This window comes from Lithobates pipiens, unplaced genomic scaffold (genome assembly GCF_037356315.1).
Source record: "Lithobates pipiens isolate NorthernLeopardFrog02 unplaced genomic scaffold, aLitPip1_a1.2 Scaffold_10, whole genome shotgun sequence".
NCBI lineage: Eukaryota > Metazoa > Chordata > Amphibia > Anura > Ranidae > Lithobates > Lithobates pipiens.
Genome location: NW_027507686.1, coordinates 158,149,032 through 158,168,949, shown reverse-complemented (window position 1 = coordinate 158,168,949; position 19,918 = coordinate 158,149,032). Strand labels below are relative to the sequence as shown.

Below are 19,918 nucleotides of genomic sequence, written 5' to 3'. Positions count from 1 at the left end.
CCATCATGCACCCCTTTAAATTACTTCAGACCAGGCTAAAGACAGTTGATGCAACTTTTACTTAAACACTTTTATAACAATCCAATGCGAACAAACACATTAGAGTGTGTCCTAAGTCGATTATGCCTAGGCATACCCCCATAAGGTGGCAGATCATGTTTGGTGTTCTCCAGACCTGGTATGTCTGCAGACTCCCAATGTTTCCCAACAGGCTGCAAGGCACAGCAGTCCTCTGCACAAATCACAGCATTGTCTTGAGTGGGAACTCCTGGACCCCGACCTTTCCCCTTTTTATTTTTTGGGGTGGATAGGCTGGGCCCAAAAAGATCAGGAACAAAATACAGTATTAACCCCTTCCCAGTCAGGGCCATTGCCTAAATAACTCATAGGGAACCTGCCTACAACTATGCTGACACGAAGAGCTTTGCCGGTGCCAATAATGCCTAGAGGAAAAGAGATTTAATCTCCAAATACGGAAAGGTTTCTTCACAGTAATGCCCCGTACACACGAGCGGACTTTTCAACATCCAAAGTCCGACGGACTGATTCCGTCAGACTATTCGATCGTGTGTGGGCTGCAACGGACTTTTGATTCACCAAAGTCTGACGGACTTTAGAATATGGAACATGCTTCAAATTTTTCCGATGGAGCTCCGCCGGACCCGGTCCCTTCGAAAAATTCGCTCGTGTGTATGCTATTCCGATGGACTAAAACCGACGCTAGGGCAGCTATTGGCTACTGGCTATGAACTTCCTTATTCGAATCCAGTCGTACGTCATCACGTTCGAATCCGTCGGAGTTTAGTGTGATTGTGTGTGGCCAAGTCCGCTCAGCCGAAAAGTCCGTCAGAACTCTGTCGGAACTCCGGCAGAACTCCTTCGGAAGTCTGTCGGACATAAGTCCTCTCGTGTGTACGGGGCTTAAGAGCTGTGAAAATGTGGAATAGACTTCCTCCAGAGGTAGTTCTGGCCAGCGCAGTAGATTTCTTTAAGAAAGGCCTGGATTCTTTCCTAAGTGTACATAATATAACGGGGTACTAACATTTATAGGTAAAGTTGATCCTGGGAAAATCCAATTGCCTCTCGGGGGATCAGGAAGGAATTTATTCCCCTGTTGTAGCAAATTGGATCATGCTTTGCTGGGGTTTTTCACTTTCCTCTGGATCAACTGTGGGTGAAGGATTGTGTATATGGGGTTGTAGGATATTTTTTATTTACTTTTATGGCTGAACTAGATGGCCTTTTCTCAACCTTATTAACAAAATAAAAAACTAAACTAAAAATGCTCAATGCCTCTGCTCCTGCCCGGAATTCCTCAGTATTACTTAGACATGTGCAACCGATTTTGGCCTGAATGTAAACTCGGACAATATTTTGGTTATTCAAAGATTCGGATGTAAAGAGGCATGGGGCCAGCCATTTTTGACAGTGCTCTTACCCAATGGCCCGGGGGGGCAGTCCCCATCAGAACACCACAGCTCAGCGGGGGAGATCACTGTAGTAACGTCAGATCGTCAGTGCAGTAGCTCTGGCCTGAGCTGCCATTTTTTTTTGTTTAACTCGCTAGGTTGAATGGAAAAAAACTATTACTGTGTACCCAGATTAAAGTGATACTAAAGTATCATGTTTTTTCTCTTTATAAATAACAAACATGTTATACTTAACTTGAAATGGTTTTGCACAGAGCAGCCTAGATCCTCCTCTTCTTGTGCCTCTCACCAGTGCTCCTGGCCTCTCCCTCCAGTCGAGTGCCCCCACAGCAAGCAGCTTGGTATGAGGGCACCTGAGCCGAGCTGCAGCTCCGTGTGTATATTCAGACATGGAGCAGGGGTTTGGCTCTGCCCCCACTTTCTTCTGATTGGCTAACTGACTTTGACAGCAGTGGGCAAAAATGGTGCCACTGTTGTGTCTCAGTCAGTCAGAAGGGAAAGTCCCGGAGGCATTCGTGGACATCGTTGGATCCAGATGGGACTCAGGTAAGTATTAGGGGGGCTGCTGCACACAAAAGGCTTTTTATCTTAATGCATTAAGAACCACTTGGCAGAGACTGTAGAGCACTGAGGAATATCAGTGCTATAGAATGAATTAATAAGATTAACAATGGGTCATATAACTTTAGCTCAGATTACATTTCTTGTTACAACACTCACTGTTACACTGAGTTACAGAACAATAGACAATTGTTTGCTTGTATCAGGTCTTTGGTCTCATGCTTTCGGGAATCATTTGCTTTCTACACCAATCCAGTAGCAAAGATGTGATGAATCCTAATTGTTTTTGAGTTGATCTGACTGAATAAATTATACCTAGAAAAAGGACTGATTTTTTGTTTTGTTTTGTGATATCATTAAAACAAGTCTGGTATCCAGTGTCAGAAGAGGACATGGATGGTAGCCCTGGACGGTGAAGAAGAGCAAGTGGAAATGAGGTGTATCCAGGAAGGAATACACAGCAACCCAGGTTGTGACGGTCTTGTAGGAAAGTCCTCATGGCAAAAGGGCGAGAAGAAGCGTCGGAGTGCCTTAGAAGGGCACCTTTACACAGGCTTTCCAGTCAGGTCTGCCTGTCTGTCTTTCAGGCAGACCTAATCAGAAGGACCATGTGGGTCTACAAGCAGGCTAATGTAAACAGATTTGTGTCTGTTCCATCTACCTTTGAGCCCATCCAGGTATTGGGAAAAAAAAATGGAAAAAAGGACGTTGTGTCCTTTTCCATACCTAAACATGGTGGATCAGAGGTAGCCTGATGTAAACAGACACAATTCAGTTTACATCCAGCTTCCTCTAGTGCCATCATAAATGCGGACACAAACTGAACCGGTATGGATGTAAAAAACTGACATCTGTTCAGCTCTGATTCAGCAGGGGATCCGCTCACGAATGGCACCATATGAAAGGGCCCTAAGGGCTAAAGGTGGAAGTGGTGGTAAAGTGTGTGACCTGTGGTGTGACTAATACCAGGCCAAGGGGCAAATGCCCAGGATAAGGCCTATGCAAGCAGGGACCGCATCGATGTCTGCATAGGCCTTAGCCTGGGCATTTGCCCCTTGGGCTGATATGGCCTGTGCGCACTTGTGCAGTGGTTATATTGACACATGCAGTTTCGTCTGTACGGGTTTATTGTTGGTGGACGCCCCTCCTGGCCCGGTTAGTCAGTGCGAATGTGTGCCTGACACCTCCACGTGTGGGCCGCGTTTGCGTTGTCCACTTGGCCCTGTGGAGCCTCCGTCAACGAACGCCTGTGACGAACGTGCACACGCATTTGCATGTGTACGTTCGTCTGTGCAGTGTGGGCGGGCTGATCCCGTGACGTCAAACACCGCCATTCGTTGTACGCCACGTGGGTTGGGGAGCTTAAATAGAGGCTGCTTGTCAGTCCTTTGTTGAGCGACTTGGGACCGTGATGCTGGGCGTTCGTATGGGCGATTGCTTGTACAGGTGGGTACGTATACACTTTGAATCGATCAGATTACAACCCTCTTTTATCGTGCTGTATTATTGGGCTTTTGATGACGATCCTTTTCTTCGCACCAACAGTTCGTATTGTGTTGAAGGCCTGTGTGGCCACTATCTTGGAACTTGGATAATTTATACTTGGAGATATAATTTTACAACGTTCGCTGGAAGAAATGTCTGACACGTCTGTAGCTCATTCAGCACTTCTGTGATTTTGATGCCCATGCGTAGACTTTGGCTGTATTACATTCATTGGTGAGTGGGATGTTGGGGACAATTTCTTTTTGGTGTTGGTTTTCTTCAACCCCCCCTTCTTTTTTCCCCTCTCTTCCCTCCTTCCCCCCTTTCCCTTCCCTCCTGCCCTTTCTTTTTCCGACCCCATTCCTTTTTTTCTCTATTTTTTCCCACTTTCTTTTAGACTATATCCCCTTCCTGTTTTTTCCTTTGTTCGCATTTAATAAAATCTTTTTTTTTTTCCTCTCTAATCTTCCACTCCCTTGATACCAGAGCCGGTCCTTTATACTCCCCCGCATTCACCGCTGGGGGAATTGGCGGGCCCGGTTGACCTGTCGCTAGTGGTTGTATTGATGAGCCGATCTCCTAATTTTGAGCTGTTTAATTATGCCGTTTATTTGTTATATATATTGTTGTTTCTCTACTCTACCCTCTTTTTATTTGACTACTTTATAGATCTCCCTCCTGAAGAAGCGATCCTTGACCACGAAACCGGTAGAGGAATATTGTCACACCACCCTTCAGCATAAACTTCATGGGGAAACCCGACAGTTATTGTATAGTTGTGGTGGATGTTTTTATAATGTTTTGTTTGACTGTAATTGTTTTTGTACATTTTATGTATAATTCTTCTTTTGAGTATTATTAAAAATTATCTTTTAATTCATTTTTTGATTTACCGGTGTTAATAAGTACCCAGATAGTCCATAGACATTCCATTAACTGTGTAGGTTTGGTCATATTAGCTGCAGTTGCAGTAACGGCCTTTAAAATGACCTTATAACTTCTGGTTTCTCTTTCAAAAATTATTGATTAGGATGAAGGTACTTGTATAAGTTTTTCAGAATTTTTATTGGGGCTCATAACTCATCTTATTCCCTTTTACAGTGTCGAACGTGTTGTATGTGCGGTGTTATTGACCATCGGAATTTGGTGTGACCGTGTGTAGGCAAGACAGTTTGAGCGAAATTCCACCGGAATGCCGATGGGAAAACCATCAGAGCTTTTTCCGATGAGAATTCTGATCAGGTGTACGTGGCATAAGGCTTTAAATGCTGCATCTCCACTTCTTGTCAATTTCTGGTGAATATACAGAAATTAATTTCAATGGATACTTGACATGATTTGTACTCTTTCCCCCTTTACAAAAATCCTTTCAATGCTGTCTGACGCCTTTAGAGAGATAGGGATACCATCACACATTCCTGTGACCACATTCTTCATTCTTTGGATAAATCTCCAATTGGGAACAAAGATCAACTTACAGATGCTCCAACCCCGCCCTGTCCCCTCTCTCAACACAAGGGGGAAGAAATTCAGTTAAAAGGGACACAGCAAAAAACAGAGGCTCTAACCCCTCCCCACTTCATTCACAAAAAAGGTTTTGGCTAAGGTTGGACTTTCGAGTGCTACTTTATCCCTTACTATAGGCTTTTCGTTGCTGTATTTGAAGTGGGGCTCCTGGGCAGTCAAACATTTGGGACATTTATTTTTTTAGGAATAACATAGCCCATCTCAGAATCCAGTGGAGGATAGGACCACACTTTCCCAAGCTAGGATCCTTCAGATACTTACCAATGTTCCCTTGAGAAAGTGTGACCTTGTCTATGCAAACCTGCAATAGTTCTCTATTGTTGTCACCCCTTATCTGAATCCTTTGAACTTGTATTTTGCTGTGGTTGGTGTTAAGGACCAGAAAAATTTACATCACGGGTAGTCAAAGAATATGTTTAATAAAAAATAATTAAACTTCAATTTGCTCTATAGAACATCATAGAAAGTAATTCAATAAATTACAAACGACTTTTCTTTGAAGACGCATGTTCAACTACAAGCCGAATCTGACCACACAGAACATAACCAGCATACTGCAGGTATCTGGGAACATAATAGACACGCAGATTGTAAAGCCAAAAACATGGGCTATAAATATGAGTCATTGAACAACTAACATTCCCATACTAGCTATTAACACACACTGGAAAAGATCAGGGGACATTGAGTGGATACTGCTAATGGGAATTCATTTATGCCAATAAAAAAAAAGTGCATTCCCCTCCTTACCAGAACCATCCGTCTTGTCCTTCAAAATGTCCTCCATTTTCCTTTAGGCCACAAAATCTGACAGAGTGTGTCATAGCGTTTGCTTTTTTTAAAATTTTATTTTGCTACTTAAGCAAAGGTGTGCATTTTGTTAACACAATATATGGTACAGGCAGCAGAGAAACTTGTTAAGGCTAAAATTTTGCTTAGTTTGCTTTGCCACTATACACAAACATAATGACAGCGATCATCCTATGAAACTTTTCTACAATATGGAATACTCGCAGCACTTGCTGAATAGTCCATCTGATTGGATGGTGTTACAACATTTTCCAGAATCAGTGCAAAAAGAACATTTTACTCAGGGTAATACTGCCAAAAGTACATTTTAGGCCGTGTGCAGCAGTACCTGCACTGATGGTGAAAACCAGTTTCATGAAGGTGAGCACAACTTTCTAAATAAAAGGCATTTTGTGGATGAGGGGGAGGGTCCATTGGTGAACTTATTTGCATTATGTGTAGTGGTGACCTTATGTCAAGAACACACAATAGCAATACAATATATAGGCATCATGCCCTGCTACATGCCCCAAGCTGTGGTACTTTATTTTGAACACAGTTATTGTAGCTTCAACTATTCATATTGCATACAGATTACAGACGCATGTTTTTAACTGGCTTTCCTGGAGCATCATGGCAGCATACAATGGGTTAAATTAATAAATACAATAAATGAAGGAATCATAAGGCCCCTGATATTCCCTAATTGTCTATTTTTTCCCATTGTGTGCAGACATATGATGGGAAAACTGAAACTGAATACTTGCCTGAATACAATATTTCCTTTCTTGGTGCATCTTCAGGGTAGCATAGCTAATTAACCCCTTTTTTAGGGAGTGATATACACAAGGATGTCAGAAGCCTTAGGATTCCTTAATTTATTGGAAACCAGGGCTAAGGGGTTAAGAGGGCAAAGCTGAATCAATTGTATGCTGCCACAAAGTTGCACTGAGAAAGATGAAATTTCCCCTCAGGTAAGTATATGATGTTCTATTTTATTCCACCAGTTAAGTACTACATCCACCTAACCATCCACCTTGGCATATTCATTTGCTTTAGTTTTACTGATGTGTTGCAGGTCTTGGATTGATCAATTTTAAAGAGGAAATATAGCCAAAACTTGGATTCTTAGAATAGGACTTGGGGATGTTAGAACCTCTGTGAAGAATGTATTCCTATTTATTTCCCTGGTAGGTAGATTTCCCCTTTTGTGGGGTCTGTTGTCACAAGAGGAAATTCCATCAGAACAGGTGCCCAAAGTAGGGTACCTCTCACCTCCTGTATCCATGACAGCTCTCAAATGTTGGCTCTCCTTACTTTCTTTTCTGTTGACAACTATTACCATAGCAAGAATAGAGTGACTCTCCTCACCAGGAGACCACTCTAAAAATCTGATAGAGGTTCTAACTCTAACCTTATTCTATCAAAAACAAAAACAACACATTTTGTCTGAAGTTTAAAAAAAATAAAATAAAACCACAATTCATACATTTTTTTTAAGTCACATCTCCATATTTTCACAATTGAATGTCTTGCTAGCTGAGATTTCCCATCACAACCTATTAATATGATTTTTCCTGGGACTGTGTCCATTGTAACTATTGAATCTGTTTGGGTTCTTGTAGATGGGATTTGATTCGGAATGCTTCTGGTTTGGTTTGAACAAAGCACTATTTGAAAGCATGCATTTGGAGAAACTGGTGTATAATCCAAAAGGCAATAACGTGTCCAAGTAGCATTTTCTTCTTTGGCCAATTCTCATCACAGACACCAGAGTTCAGTTGGGGAGTATTTTAAAGCCCAACCCCAGGAAACCTAAAAATTGTTTGCAAAGGGTACCTGATTATTTAGTCTAGGGGACAAGAAAGCAGTTTAATCTACCTAAGCTTTCACTCCCTTTGGCAGACAGCGTTCCCCATGTTCCAGCAGTGGTCTGCTTCTTAGCATCTGCACATCCAACAATAGACTATGATCCCTGTACAAGTCTTCATAACATCAGAGGAGCTTCAGCCATCAAAGCATAGGGAAGGAGCAGAGGCTGCAGGCATCAGTCTAGCAGCTCAAGAGAGACTGCAGGAACAGAGGGTTGCTAAAGTATTTTTCCAAGTCCCCTAGACAGAAATGAGCAGTTGAAGGCCAAGTTCACCTTTTGGAACATGTTACAGCTCCCATATTTAGGATGGAATATGTAACATGTTCAAGCTCCTGCCAACCATTCCCCTTAGTGTGACATCAGGCGGGGAATCTTCTCCCTGCAATGGCTCTCACTATTTGAAAAGAGTGCAGCCATGCAGGGCTCTGCCCAAACAGCCGCAACATTCATTCAGTTTCTCGTGCATAAATGTACTACAAGTACTGTCAACCACCATGGCCGACTGCTAGTAGTTCTGAATAAATTGTGAGGGCACTGATGAAAGCTCTCATAGTTCATTTTTAAGCTTTCACACTGCGCTGACCATAGCGTCACCAGTAAAAAAACTGCCATTTTACCGTCGGATTTGCGGCGTATTTCGGGTGCTAGCGGGGCGCTTTTACCCCCGCTAGCGGCCGAGAAATGGTTAAAACCTCCCGCAATAGCAGTTCTGCTGGCAGTATTGCAGCGCTACCCCATTGAATGGAGAGCAGTGGTGAAGGAGTGGTAAACACACCGCTCCAAAGAAGCTGCTGGCAGGACTTTTCCTAAGGTGCTGCCAGCGCACTGCTCCAGTGTGAAAGCCCTCAGGCTTTCACACTGGAGACAATGGTGTAGCAGTTTGAGGGCGGATTGCAAGTGCTATTTCTAACGCTATAGTGCCTGCAAAACGCCCTCGGTGTGAAAGGGGTCTTAAAGGGATGTATGGGCTGAACGCTGTAGGGCTTGTCTGCAGGATCTCAACATTGCACAACTGATCCACAGATCACAGGTGCAATACTTTCCAGGCTCCTTCAGGAAAAAATGATAAATACACATTTTTCTTCTGCAAAAATATGTGCATTTATTATTTTTATCCTGGAAAGCTGACCTTAGCCTTTAACCCTTGCAGAGTAGGCACAACCCCCATTTATAGCTGGAGTTCAGCTATAAATCAACAAAAACAGATCCGAATTGGACTGGCTGTATTCAAAGAATTTTAATACAAAGCGGATCAAACGCTGCCTTAGAATGGTTAAGGCTTGTGTTACTATAACACAGAGCAATGCATGAAAATGGCTGGAGTGCCATTTATATTGAATGCCACCACAATGCACCTTTTTCAGTGCACTTGAACATGCATATGTGAACCTTTTGTGCCATTGTGATGCTCCACGTTGAAATAAATAATGCAGGTCCATAAAAAAAATTGTGGTGTTATTTTGGTAGCACGTTTAAAATGAATCAGCTACCTAACCACAGATGTCTAAATCAATGCTCCAAGACAAACAGGACTCAAACTGTCTTGAGCCTACCAATATGTCACCTGTATCTGCATGAATTTGCCTTTAAGGCAGCATGTCCTAGCAATAATAAAATCTGTATATATGTTTTCTGGAACTACATTTGTGTATAAGTATAGTCTGTGTGTTCAGCTATCAGGAAGGTTTTAACACTGCAGCTTGTTCTAATCAGTAGAACATTCTAGGATGCTGAATGTATAGTGGGAACACATGGGCCTTTATACTTTAACCAAGGGCCAGTAATAGCAATGCAGAAATAGAGCAATATAAAACAAGGAATACTGATGTATATCTAAAATATCAGAACCTTATCAGAATGAAACAGGTATCAGGATTACTAGTCACCGTAAGAGTTTACCATTATAGCCAACTTTCTGCAAAAAAGTTGCGCAAAAGTCCTTGGTTACAATTACACAGTACAACTACAAATTAAGTGAAAAGCAATTGTCCAGACTAATGACTTACTTAGTACTGTATTCTATTGCATTAAAACAAATTAGTATGGGGAGATGAGGCTTTGTGAAACAGGGTATCTGCCTCTGAGCTCTCAGGGCTGCAGCCATTGTAAATAGAGGTCACATTTACTGCTGGATTCCCGGTGATTGAGGAGTGGAAACTCTAGCGAGTGATCTTCTGCTAGATTAGCAACTGATTTGATAGATAGATTAGCAACTGATTTAACTAGCCAGATGCAACCAGAAATTGGAATCCCAGTTCTGTGTGTACCTGGCCATTAAGGTAACAGATTTTCAAGCTTTGGTAAGAGATATAAATTCTTAACAAAAAAAGAAAAGAAAATCAAGCGATATATTGATAACAGTCCTGTCCTGCATCATTGAGTGCCATGCAAATATCAAACTTTTCTAGCAGTGCCAGAGCAGAGATATTTTTTATATTTCTTCAGTTACTTCCTTGTTTATGGCCTAGGCAAATGTCATCATACATCCCAGGAGTCTTCAGGAAGGGAGGAGGGATTTTCTCAGTTAAGCACACCCTGCTGCCCGCATGCAGATGGATTCCAGGAAGTAAATGCTACATGAATCATCTGCCCTCACTTAAGATGGCCACAGCCAGAAATCTCTCCCCAAAATAAAGCATGGAGACATGGATGGATGGACGAGTTTGTTCTGAATATTTAAAATAATTAAGTAACATCTTTGGTTTGAGGTGCTTAGATGCAGTGTAGTTCCATGTTAGGTGGGGCCAATGTAATAGCATTGTGGCTATAATAGGTGTAGTATAATACTGAGCACAAATGAAATAACTCCCTACTTACATGCCTGGTTAAATTAAATTTTAGGTTTAGGAACTCATTTTAGGCAAGTAGTGTAAATGTAGCTGGTACACTTGTTAAATGGATACTTGTTAAATTGATGGACCTCTAAATATATATATGGTATATAATCTTTGAAAGCAGATAATATTTAAATGTTTAGATGTACAGCATTGTAAACCGAGGAGTAAGGAAGTAGTGGTAAACTGTGGCTGTTTCCATAACGACCAATAATCATTGAAGTTCTTTCAGTATTGGATATTGCGACGTTATTGGGGTAACAAGATACTTAATGTGGTACCATTGATGATCAAAACCATATTCCCCTAAAGAGACGATCATCACACCTGGGCCATGTGCTACAATGCAAATTTATTTGAGTATGAGACAGGATCTTAATTCTATTTTATGGAAACTATGTGAGTATATATAATACTGCACAGCCTGGCTTACAGGAAATTAAGCCAGTAACTAGGGCCCGGCAGAGGCAACAGCCTTTCAAACATGATTATTATTTGTATTTGTGTAGGGCATATTTTTAGCCTATATAAGAAAAGAAAAATTTAATATGATGTATATCTAAAGTATGTGGGTACACTTTCCCTTTTGCATGCAGTACCAACCATACAAGTCCTGACCCTCCATGAACAAGTGCCTGCAAAGCTTCCCCTAAATAAACACTCTGATCTAAACATTTAGGTTTAGGTCAGTAAACCCCAATAAAGTAGCAGCCAGAAGGGGATATTATGCCTGCCCCCCCCCCCCCCCCCATGCATGACATACAGCACTGGAAGGAATGTCCGCAGACTTTCTTATTCATGAGGAGCAGCTAAGGTCACATGCAGCTCCCTTTTTTTCCCTTCTCCTACATGTTCTTGATTGTTAAAATTAGGGTGACGTGTTTTATTCTCAGAAAGGGAGGTTGTTTGCACCTGTACTAGGATAATGCTATATGGGCAGTTCACATGCAACACTGCTTTCCCGAATTCTATTTAAGGGCTTGTTTACACTTGCGGTGCTTTCTGAAGAGCGATCCACGTTCAGATAGCTCCTCAGAGAGCATTTGACAGGCTGTGAGGAGACAGCCTGTTTTAACCCTCAAATGCGGGTCTACTGCATTGCGCACTGATTCTGGGCAGTTGCAGCGTGACCCTATTCACTTGAATAAGTTGCCTTCAGCGGGTGGTAGTGCCCATCGGATGTGATAGGGGGTGCAATTCCTGCAGCAGCATGCGTACAGACCCCACCTATTGCTTTCCCAGCTAAACCTTTAAGCCTAGTTTACACTGACCTCAGCTTGTATAAGACCAGTGTATACAGCAAGCATTTGAAAAGCTTTTGGTAAGCTTAAGCCAGCTTTTGTTGAAGCTTTTAAAGCACCATTCAGTTGGAGGGAAGATGATTAAAGTGATAATAAAAAGATGTTATGCTTACCCCACTCTGCTCAATATTGCACAGAGCGGTCCCTTATCTCCTCCATTGCAGTCCCCCAACTGGCGCCGTCTGCTCCTCCCTGCTCCGGGTGCCTTCTTTTGCATGGGGCAACCCATGCGCCTTGAGCTGGGTTGTGTGTGTTGATGGACACACACAGTGCTGGTAAGCCATGCCCTCACTCCCTCCTCACAGGAATTTGACTGACAGCAGCTGGAGCTTATAGCTCCCAAGGTTCCCAGTGTCTCCTGTGAGACCAGGAAGAGAGTGGAGTGGTGCTATAGCTGCCAGCACTGGAGTGGTGACAGGAGAGGGTTTAGGAATGGGGGTGGGTAGGACAAGTAACAGGGCATTTTTTCCTTAATGCAGAGAATGCATTAATGAAAAAAATAATAATACTTTTGAACCACTTTACTTTTTTCTTTAAGGCATTAACATAAATTAGCTTGAAGCACTTCATGTTATTTGCCAAATTATATGAGAGATCTTTGAAGAAAACAGATTAGGAAGATATACAAGTGTAAGATGCCAGTCTCCTTTACAGACACCCTTCTGTGAATCTACTTAGCTATATACAAATAGTTTATATATTTTCATGTATACAAAGTGCATTTAGGCAACCCATCCCAAAAATTAGATAGCACAACTTAGTTTGCACAATTTGTTCTTAAATAGAAAACAACCACAATTGATCAGGATAATGGGGACAATTTTACTTCACTTTTATACATTTAAAGGCTGAATTCATACAAATTCCTCTACCTCTTGCCAAACTGAGACCAACAACACTAAAATCTCTGAACGTATTTCTATGTCATCCGTTTTCCTATCACCAGATAAGACTATAGAGAACGAACACTATCATACCTGTTATAGGTACAAAGCTAAAACTTCTGACATACCATATGGATTTGTAACACTATTGTAATATTTAGCCACTTGCTCAGATGTAGCGCACATGTAATAACATTATATTTGCGGGTGCAAACATTTTCATAGGCACTTGGCTGAATGAGAGCAAACTAGGGGAAAAAACACTTAAAATTGAGTCTCAGCTATGAAGTTGAATTATTAAAACTGGAGCAGAACAATAACCATCCAGAATTTTTATATAATTTTCCTAAAAATAAAACCTGATTGGTTGCCAAAGCAGCAGCTGTATGTTTCATACAGTGTTCTTTGCTCAACATTAAAATTGCATTGATTGATAAATACTTGGTTGACCCAGCAATGAACATAAAGACCAACGAGAACCTTTTGGAAGGATGCTGCAATACCCGAAAATGGCGTCTTTCATATTACCAGTGAAGGTTATTATTTAAAATCAGGCATCATGTGCACTGGCCTCCTGAACAATGATCTACGAGGACACCAACTTTCTAGAGGGAAACGGACATCTGTTTAAATACCGATGAATACCATTATATTTAATTGATGATCAAATGGAACGCCAGACAAACAAAAACCCTCAATATTTCAGTTTATATGCCCCATATGCATGGCCTACCTTATGCATATAAGCAAGCATCCTCTGTGTGCACAGTTCAAAAAGGTATTACACCTTTGAACCGCTGTAGTCCTCCATCCAAATAACGGGCCACACACAAAAAAGGTTCAACCTCAGCTCAGGTTATTTGTCATGACATCACCCCACTCATTCCAACCGAAAGCCATGAGGCCAACAATTTTCACCCACAGCTGGGCTTAATAATGGGGATCCCCATGACTAAGCCCTACTGTGAGTGAAACATGCTAGGGTTATGGCATTGGGTGGGAGTGTGTGGTGTGCCATCATTGCAATAAACCTTGGCTGGAGTTTAACGTTTGTTATGTGGATGGTGGACTACAGTGAAGAAAGAGCAGACTCCAGGGCCTAGGCACCCAACTGATTGCAGGGAGTTGAGGAGGATACAGGCAGGCCTGTGAGCAGCGAAAGGGTTTGGGCTCATCTATTATCCTTAAAATCATAGACATGGTACTCGCCTGATGGATGACTATGTCTGCTGAGGTTTAGTCTGTGATTGGACAATGAATCAAAAATAGTTTTGCTGTATAGGATTTACAGGAGACTATAAAGACCAATATAGGTATTTGTATTAAAAGAAATAAAGCGTTGGATGCAAAAATAAATGTTTGTTACATTTACATGTAACATATTACATGTTAAATGTAATGTTTTGTTAATACATACACAGCTGGATTTTTTTGTAAACATCTGCCTGAAGATCCACATTAATTATTATACTGTTTTAGTGCTGGTGTTGAGCCCTTTTCACTATACTGCTGCATTTCTGCAGTTGAAACCACTTCATTACTTCTTAAAGATCATTCATCATTAATAGCACTTCTGTTGTGTTGATAAAATCTCTCATAATGCTAGGGGTTCAGCCATTTTTTCCCCATTTTGTCCACCTATTTTGGTCTCTTATGCAGGCTGTGCTGTTTTTAAATTAAAGTATTTCAAATGTCTGTTTTGAAAGATGCTTGATCTCCTGTCCCAATCGGTTAGTCTGAATCAGTGTTTTGTGTGTAGAAGCCTCATGTTGGGGCTCCATTATACAGTTGAGGGATATAGTGAGCCAACTGTTACCAAATGGCTCTGCGTTTTCCTATATAATACTTGTAAATGGAACACAATATTTGAGCAAGTGTCTGCAAGCTGCAGATTTATGTTGAATTTGGGAGCTGCATTAATACATAGGAGTAAATCGCTTATATCCGAGACTAGTATGGAACTGATCTATTTGCTGTGCATTCAATTTTCTCTAAACACCTCTGTGGAAAACACGGCGCTCAAGCATACAGAATGTTGGCAAAAATTTTACAATCAAGAAATTAAACCTGCCTTGTGCCCTCAGCCAGCTAATTGTGAGCAAATAGGTACATCTAAAAGGATTTTAACATACCTTTTCTGATATGTCTCCCTTATAAGAGAGGCAAAAAAATTGTGAAAGATACTTTAAAGGTTTAAAGTATTTTAAATGGACTAGACCTTTAATGATAGGTCTCAAAGGCTAGAAGAGAGTTAAAAAAAACGTAAGAAGTTATATCTAAAAAGCTCATTAAATTTACAACAAAAATGTATTAAAAAAAAAAAAAACCTTTCTCTTAAAGGAGAAGTATAGCCAATGCTATTTTGGCTATACATCTCCTAGGGATCACCAGAGTGCAGTTTGTTCTGCAGTCCCGCGACACGTTTTCAGCTGACAGCAGCTAACTTCAAAGAGCTGGTTCAAGCTCTGAAAATATCCTGCCCATATGGTTGAGATCTGCCCAGAAGTCTAGACTGGCAGCTGACCCGACCTCTCAGCAGGTTGCACAGCCTCTGCTGGAAGGGCAGAGCGCCGGTGACTGACAATCACTAGCTCTTAGAAGGATGAACACAGAGAACTGAGCGATTGGTGGTCTTTGATCACTCAGTTATCGGTCTTAGAGTTGGCGGGGGACAGCTGCAGCCATATAGGTGATTATGAAGGTTTTTTTTGTTTTTTTGTTTTTAGAACCATACCTCTCTTCTAATGTAGCCAACCCAGATGTCAGAATCACACACAAACTTAAGCTGGCAAGTACTATCGTTCACCCCCAATACTTCTGATTTAGAACAGATTCGGCACTTGCAGGTTCTTGCACTTGCTCTCTTTGGCTACATGACCAAGAAGCCCCAAAAGGTACTTACTGCAGAGCACACACAAAAAAGCTTCATACAGATCAAAGTAGACAAGGGAAACCAAGCATCATTCCCCAAATGGGCAAGTTAAATGTTCCAATACAAAGCCATAAAGCATCTGCACAAGAGTCCATACAAATTTACAGAAAATAGAAAATTATCTACTTCTTAAAATTCAGTATGATGACAAAAATACAATAGCTCAACATGTCATTTTATCAAGATAACAAAGTGCTTTTAATGACATAGGTCTTTCGATACACCAGTAACATACCTGGCTCCAACAATCTGTGGCACTAATAGTCATCGGAGATACAAGATGGCATACTGATACAGGACAGAAGGCAAATAATCTGAAACAACCTTTTACAAATTACGATCAAAGTTGTAAAGCAGTATAAATTATTATACCATGACATGAGTAGGGGAAAATTGGTCAGTCAAATGAAAATATGAGCAGATGCTGCAAGATTGCAGGTTTAAAGCTGAACACCAGGCAGAGAATATATTTAAATGCAACTTTCATAAGTACCTGAATCTGACCAGATCATTTCCTGAACAGCAGCACTTAGAAGAGGGAGGGACATACCTAGGAGGCAATTAGGTGTGCTTCATGCACTTGTGCTGCCTAGGAACATACTGACACAGTAGGATAATAAGGACCCCATCAGCCTTCCCCTCTCCTACACTGCCCAATTACAGTCTAAAAACAGGAAGGTGACCAGGATGTTGTGTATAACTGCAGTAGAGAAAGGTCAGATCACCGGCCTAGCTGTGCTGTGTAAATTTCAGGACTGGCTGGACAGAAAAAATAAAATCACTTGGCAGGTAAAACAACTCCCATATGCATATCAACAGCATATTTATATATTTTTTGGAGTTCGGTTGTAATTATTCACCAGTTCTTTCAAGTGTGCAGTGGGAAAATGTTGCCACGATACCTGGCCTGGCCTTCCACTACAGTTTTGCCTGGACCACATGGATTTATTTCCTTGCCACTGTAAGTCAGTTCCTTAAAAAAAAAAAAAATGCTGAGTGGTGATTGAGCCCACCAATGCTCACTCAGTTATGTACATTTAGTACATGTAATAATACTTTAAAAGCTCCAAATGTGTTGAACTATACAAACGCTTGGTTTTTTTCTTGGTATACAATCCTCCAGGGTATAAAATTATGCAATTCATCTCTGAAACCCTTTTAATCATCTTAATGAATCCCTTTACTTTGTAAAGGATCAATGCAATGTGACTGCTAATTAGCAAACAGTGTTTGTAAAGGAAGGGGCATAAGCTTTGTGCTTTCACATGGGAGAGGCGAAATCAAGGCTCTTTTAGAGTCAAAGTGTATATTCCCAAATGAATAATATTTAAATAAATAATCTTGGTGCCTATATGCTGTACTAACAGACTGAATGATGCTACCATAACTTACAAATAAAAAATAAAATAAACAATTTCATGATCATTTCCCTTTACGGTGAAATAAAACATAGCTATTAAACATTTCCACAACATTCGTAAACTGCCCAAATTATTGCTGAGTTCTGTTAAGTGATACGCTTGAGGAAATTGTAAAAACTAAAGGCAGAAAGGAAAACCACAATATACTCAGAGGATTCTGTGTTTCACTGCAAATATATTATTTATATACAGCTCTTAGAGAGCGGGTTTGCCTTTTATTTCTTTTTTTTTTTTTGTCTTTTTTTGTCTTTTTTCCATAAAATTACCCCAGACTTCCCTCAAACAAAAGTTAATGCCTTTTGCTGTAAGCCTCTTACAGCACAGTGTGTATTTTTTTTTTGTTTTTTGATATTACATACAAGTCTCTGTGAGAATATTACATGCAAAACGTTTTTTTAAAACGCTATTTGCATTTTCAGAATACTGAAATGTCTGCTTGTCTTTAAAATCCTTTGATGCACTTGTAACACATTATTTACAATTAAAATAATTGTAGGCAAGAAAAGGTTTTGTGGGAAGAGGGGGAAGGGGGGTTATAATTTAAGTGCAGGTTTTGTCAAGGTTAGTCTTCCTCTGAAGAATCCGAGTCCTCAGCTGAGGAAGAAGAGGGGCTATTTGATCCTGAGGAAGGTTCTGCCTTCTCAGAACAGTCATCTGTGCTGTTCTCATTTTGAGAGCCAACCTCATTCTTCACTTTTTTGTCCTGGCTGGGAGCAGGAGGTGGTTTTGCTGTGGAATCTGGGGCCAATACTGGGCCAGCATCTTTGCTAGTATTCTGTACATCGAAAATGTTCGGTTGGGGCACAGTTGGGATGTGAAGATTAAGGCCTGGAGTGAGAAGCATCCCTGGGTAGAGTATATTGGGTAACAGCAGTGGGTTGATAGATAAGGAACCTGCCTGTACAGCAGTTCCCATAGAAGTGGAAGGAGGGCTTGAGTTCTGTCTGGCCTTGTCACCAGATGGGGACATCGTCCTTTCTTTGCCCTTTTCACCTTCTTTGCATTCATCTGTACAGTTCTTCTCTTTTTCCTTGGCACTGGGCTCTGACGACTTGCTCAACAGGTTTCCCATACCCAAAAGATTGGGCAACCCAGCTAGTAGCATTGGAAACATAGCAGCCATATTTTTGGCATCTCCACTAGAAGCAGAGAGCCCTGCAGGCAAACCAATTAATCCAGCTGTTAGCTGCAAAGACTGAAGACTCTGGAAGTTCTGCTGTAAAGCCCGGTAGCTGGAAATATCCATGCCTGGGATAAGGCCATTTGCTAACAAAGGGCTGACGTTCACAGAGTTGCCAGATGCTGTGGCTGCTGCTGCTGCCTTGGCAATTTCACTCTTTGGCCTTCTGCCTCTCCTGCTCACTTCCTCACGCACCACAGGGCCAGTTAGGATACGGTCAAACATACTATCTGGGAGAAAACCCTACAGGAGAAAGGAACAAAAAAAATCCATTAGGTGATAGAAAGTATCCTATTATCCGCTCTTTACCTTTGACCTCAAAGTGAAATCTGTAACCACATTATTGACATTCAAGTATTTACATATTCTTTGCAAGTAGTAAATGGTTGTAAAAAAAAGCCATCACTGCCCCCTGTAGCTGCAGATGTAGTGGATCAATTCGTCCTCAAAATTTACAGTTGTTTAAGTCCTTCACGCAACAGCTAAGCTCCCAGGACATCTGTGTAGTCTTTAAATTAGAGAACAGAAGGCTGGAAGGATGACGAGTCACTGCTGGGAGAAGGAAAACTAGGTGAGCTGAGCTGATGATAGAACGACTTGAATTACTTTGGAGCTTCTGTCGTGAACTTGGAAGATTAAGGGAGCCACAGTACAAGCAGCTACAGGGGTCAGTAAGGACTTGTTTAAAGCTCATTTACTGCTTCTTAAGACAAAGAAAATTGTTGACTGTACAAAGCCAAAAAGGTAAACTTCATAAAAACACACCTCCAAAATGATATGATTACAAAAAGTATTTTGTTTGCAAAATAAAACATCCACTTTAGTCTCTTTTAAATAAAAGGCATAACCTTTTACAAAATGACTGTGATAAAGTCTCACTATCTGCTGCAGCTACCTGAGCTATGTAAAAACATTAGAGGCAGGTTTATTTCGTTTTTTTAACTTACTTTTGTACCTGCATGGTAGATCCTAGGTAATCTATATAAACATACAGCAGGTTACTCCTAACATCATCGTTTTACAGCAACATTGAAGTGAAACATTTCTGTTTCAGATAAGCAAAACCACCAGGGGAACATACACAGATTAATTATGACCACTGACAGGTAAAGTGAACATTAATTATCTTTACAGTGGCATCTAAAAGTGGGCGGGATATATTAGGCAGCAAGTGAATATGCTGTCCCTGAAAAAATGTGCAAGGGTAAGGATCTGAGTGACTGACAAGGGCCAAATTGTAAAAGGCTAGATGACAGGGTCAGAGCATCCCCAAAACTGCAGCTCTTGTGGGCTGTTCCTGGTTTGGAGTGGTCAGGACCTACCAAAAGTGGTCCAAGGATGAAAAAAATGGCAACCGTGTCATGAGTGCCCAAGGCTCACTGATGAATGTTGGGAGAGAAGGCTTGCCTGTGTCGTCCGATCCACTAGAAGAGCTAATATAGCTCAAATTGCTAAACACATGAAAAAGTTAATGATGGTTCCAATAAAAAGGTGTCATGACACACAATGCATCAATACTGATAATAATATTCCTAATACTAATATTAATAACATTATTCCTTAAAATTATAGCCACAGCAGACAGGCAATATGGGAAAATGATTTTAGAATTAGGTTATTGAGTTTTATGGTTTACAATAACTGGTTTTCAGAATGCTGAATAAACCTCCACAAGTGCAGATAGGAGTATAAAGACTCTGA

At 41.0% G+C, this 19,918-nt stretch overlaps 1 protein-coding gene across 1 annotated transcript in view; it reads right to left on the bottom strand.

Moving 5' to 3' along the window:
- Positions 1-5,401: 5,401 nt before the first annotated feature.
- Positions 5,402-19,918, bottom strand: part of CHD9 (chromodomain helicase DNA binding protein 9) — a 318,355-nt gene continuing 303,838 nt past the window's right edge. The window contains 1 exon segment of the mRNA XM_077458469.1: positions 5,402-18,460. Within this exon segment, the coding sequence (XP_077314595.1) occupies positions 17,600-18,460 (861 nt within the window). The 3' untranslated portion in view covers positions 5,402-17,599.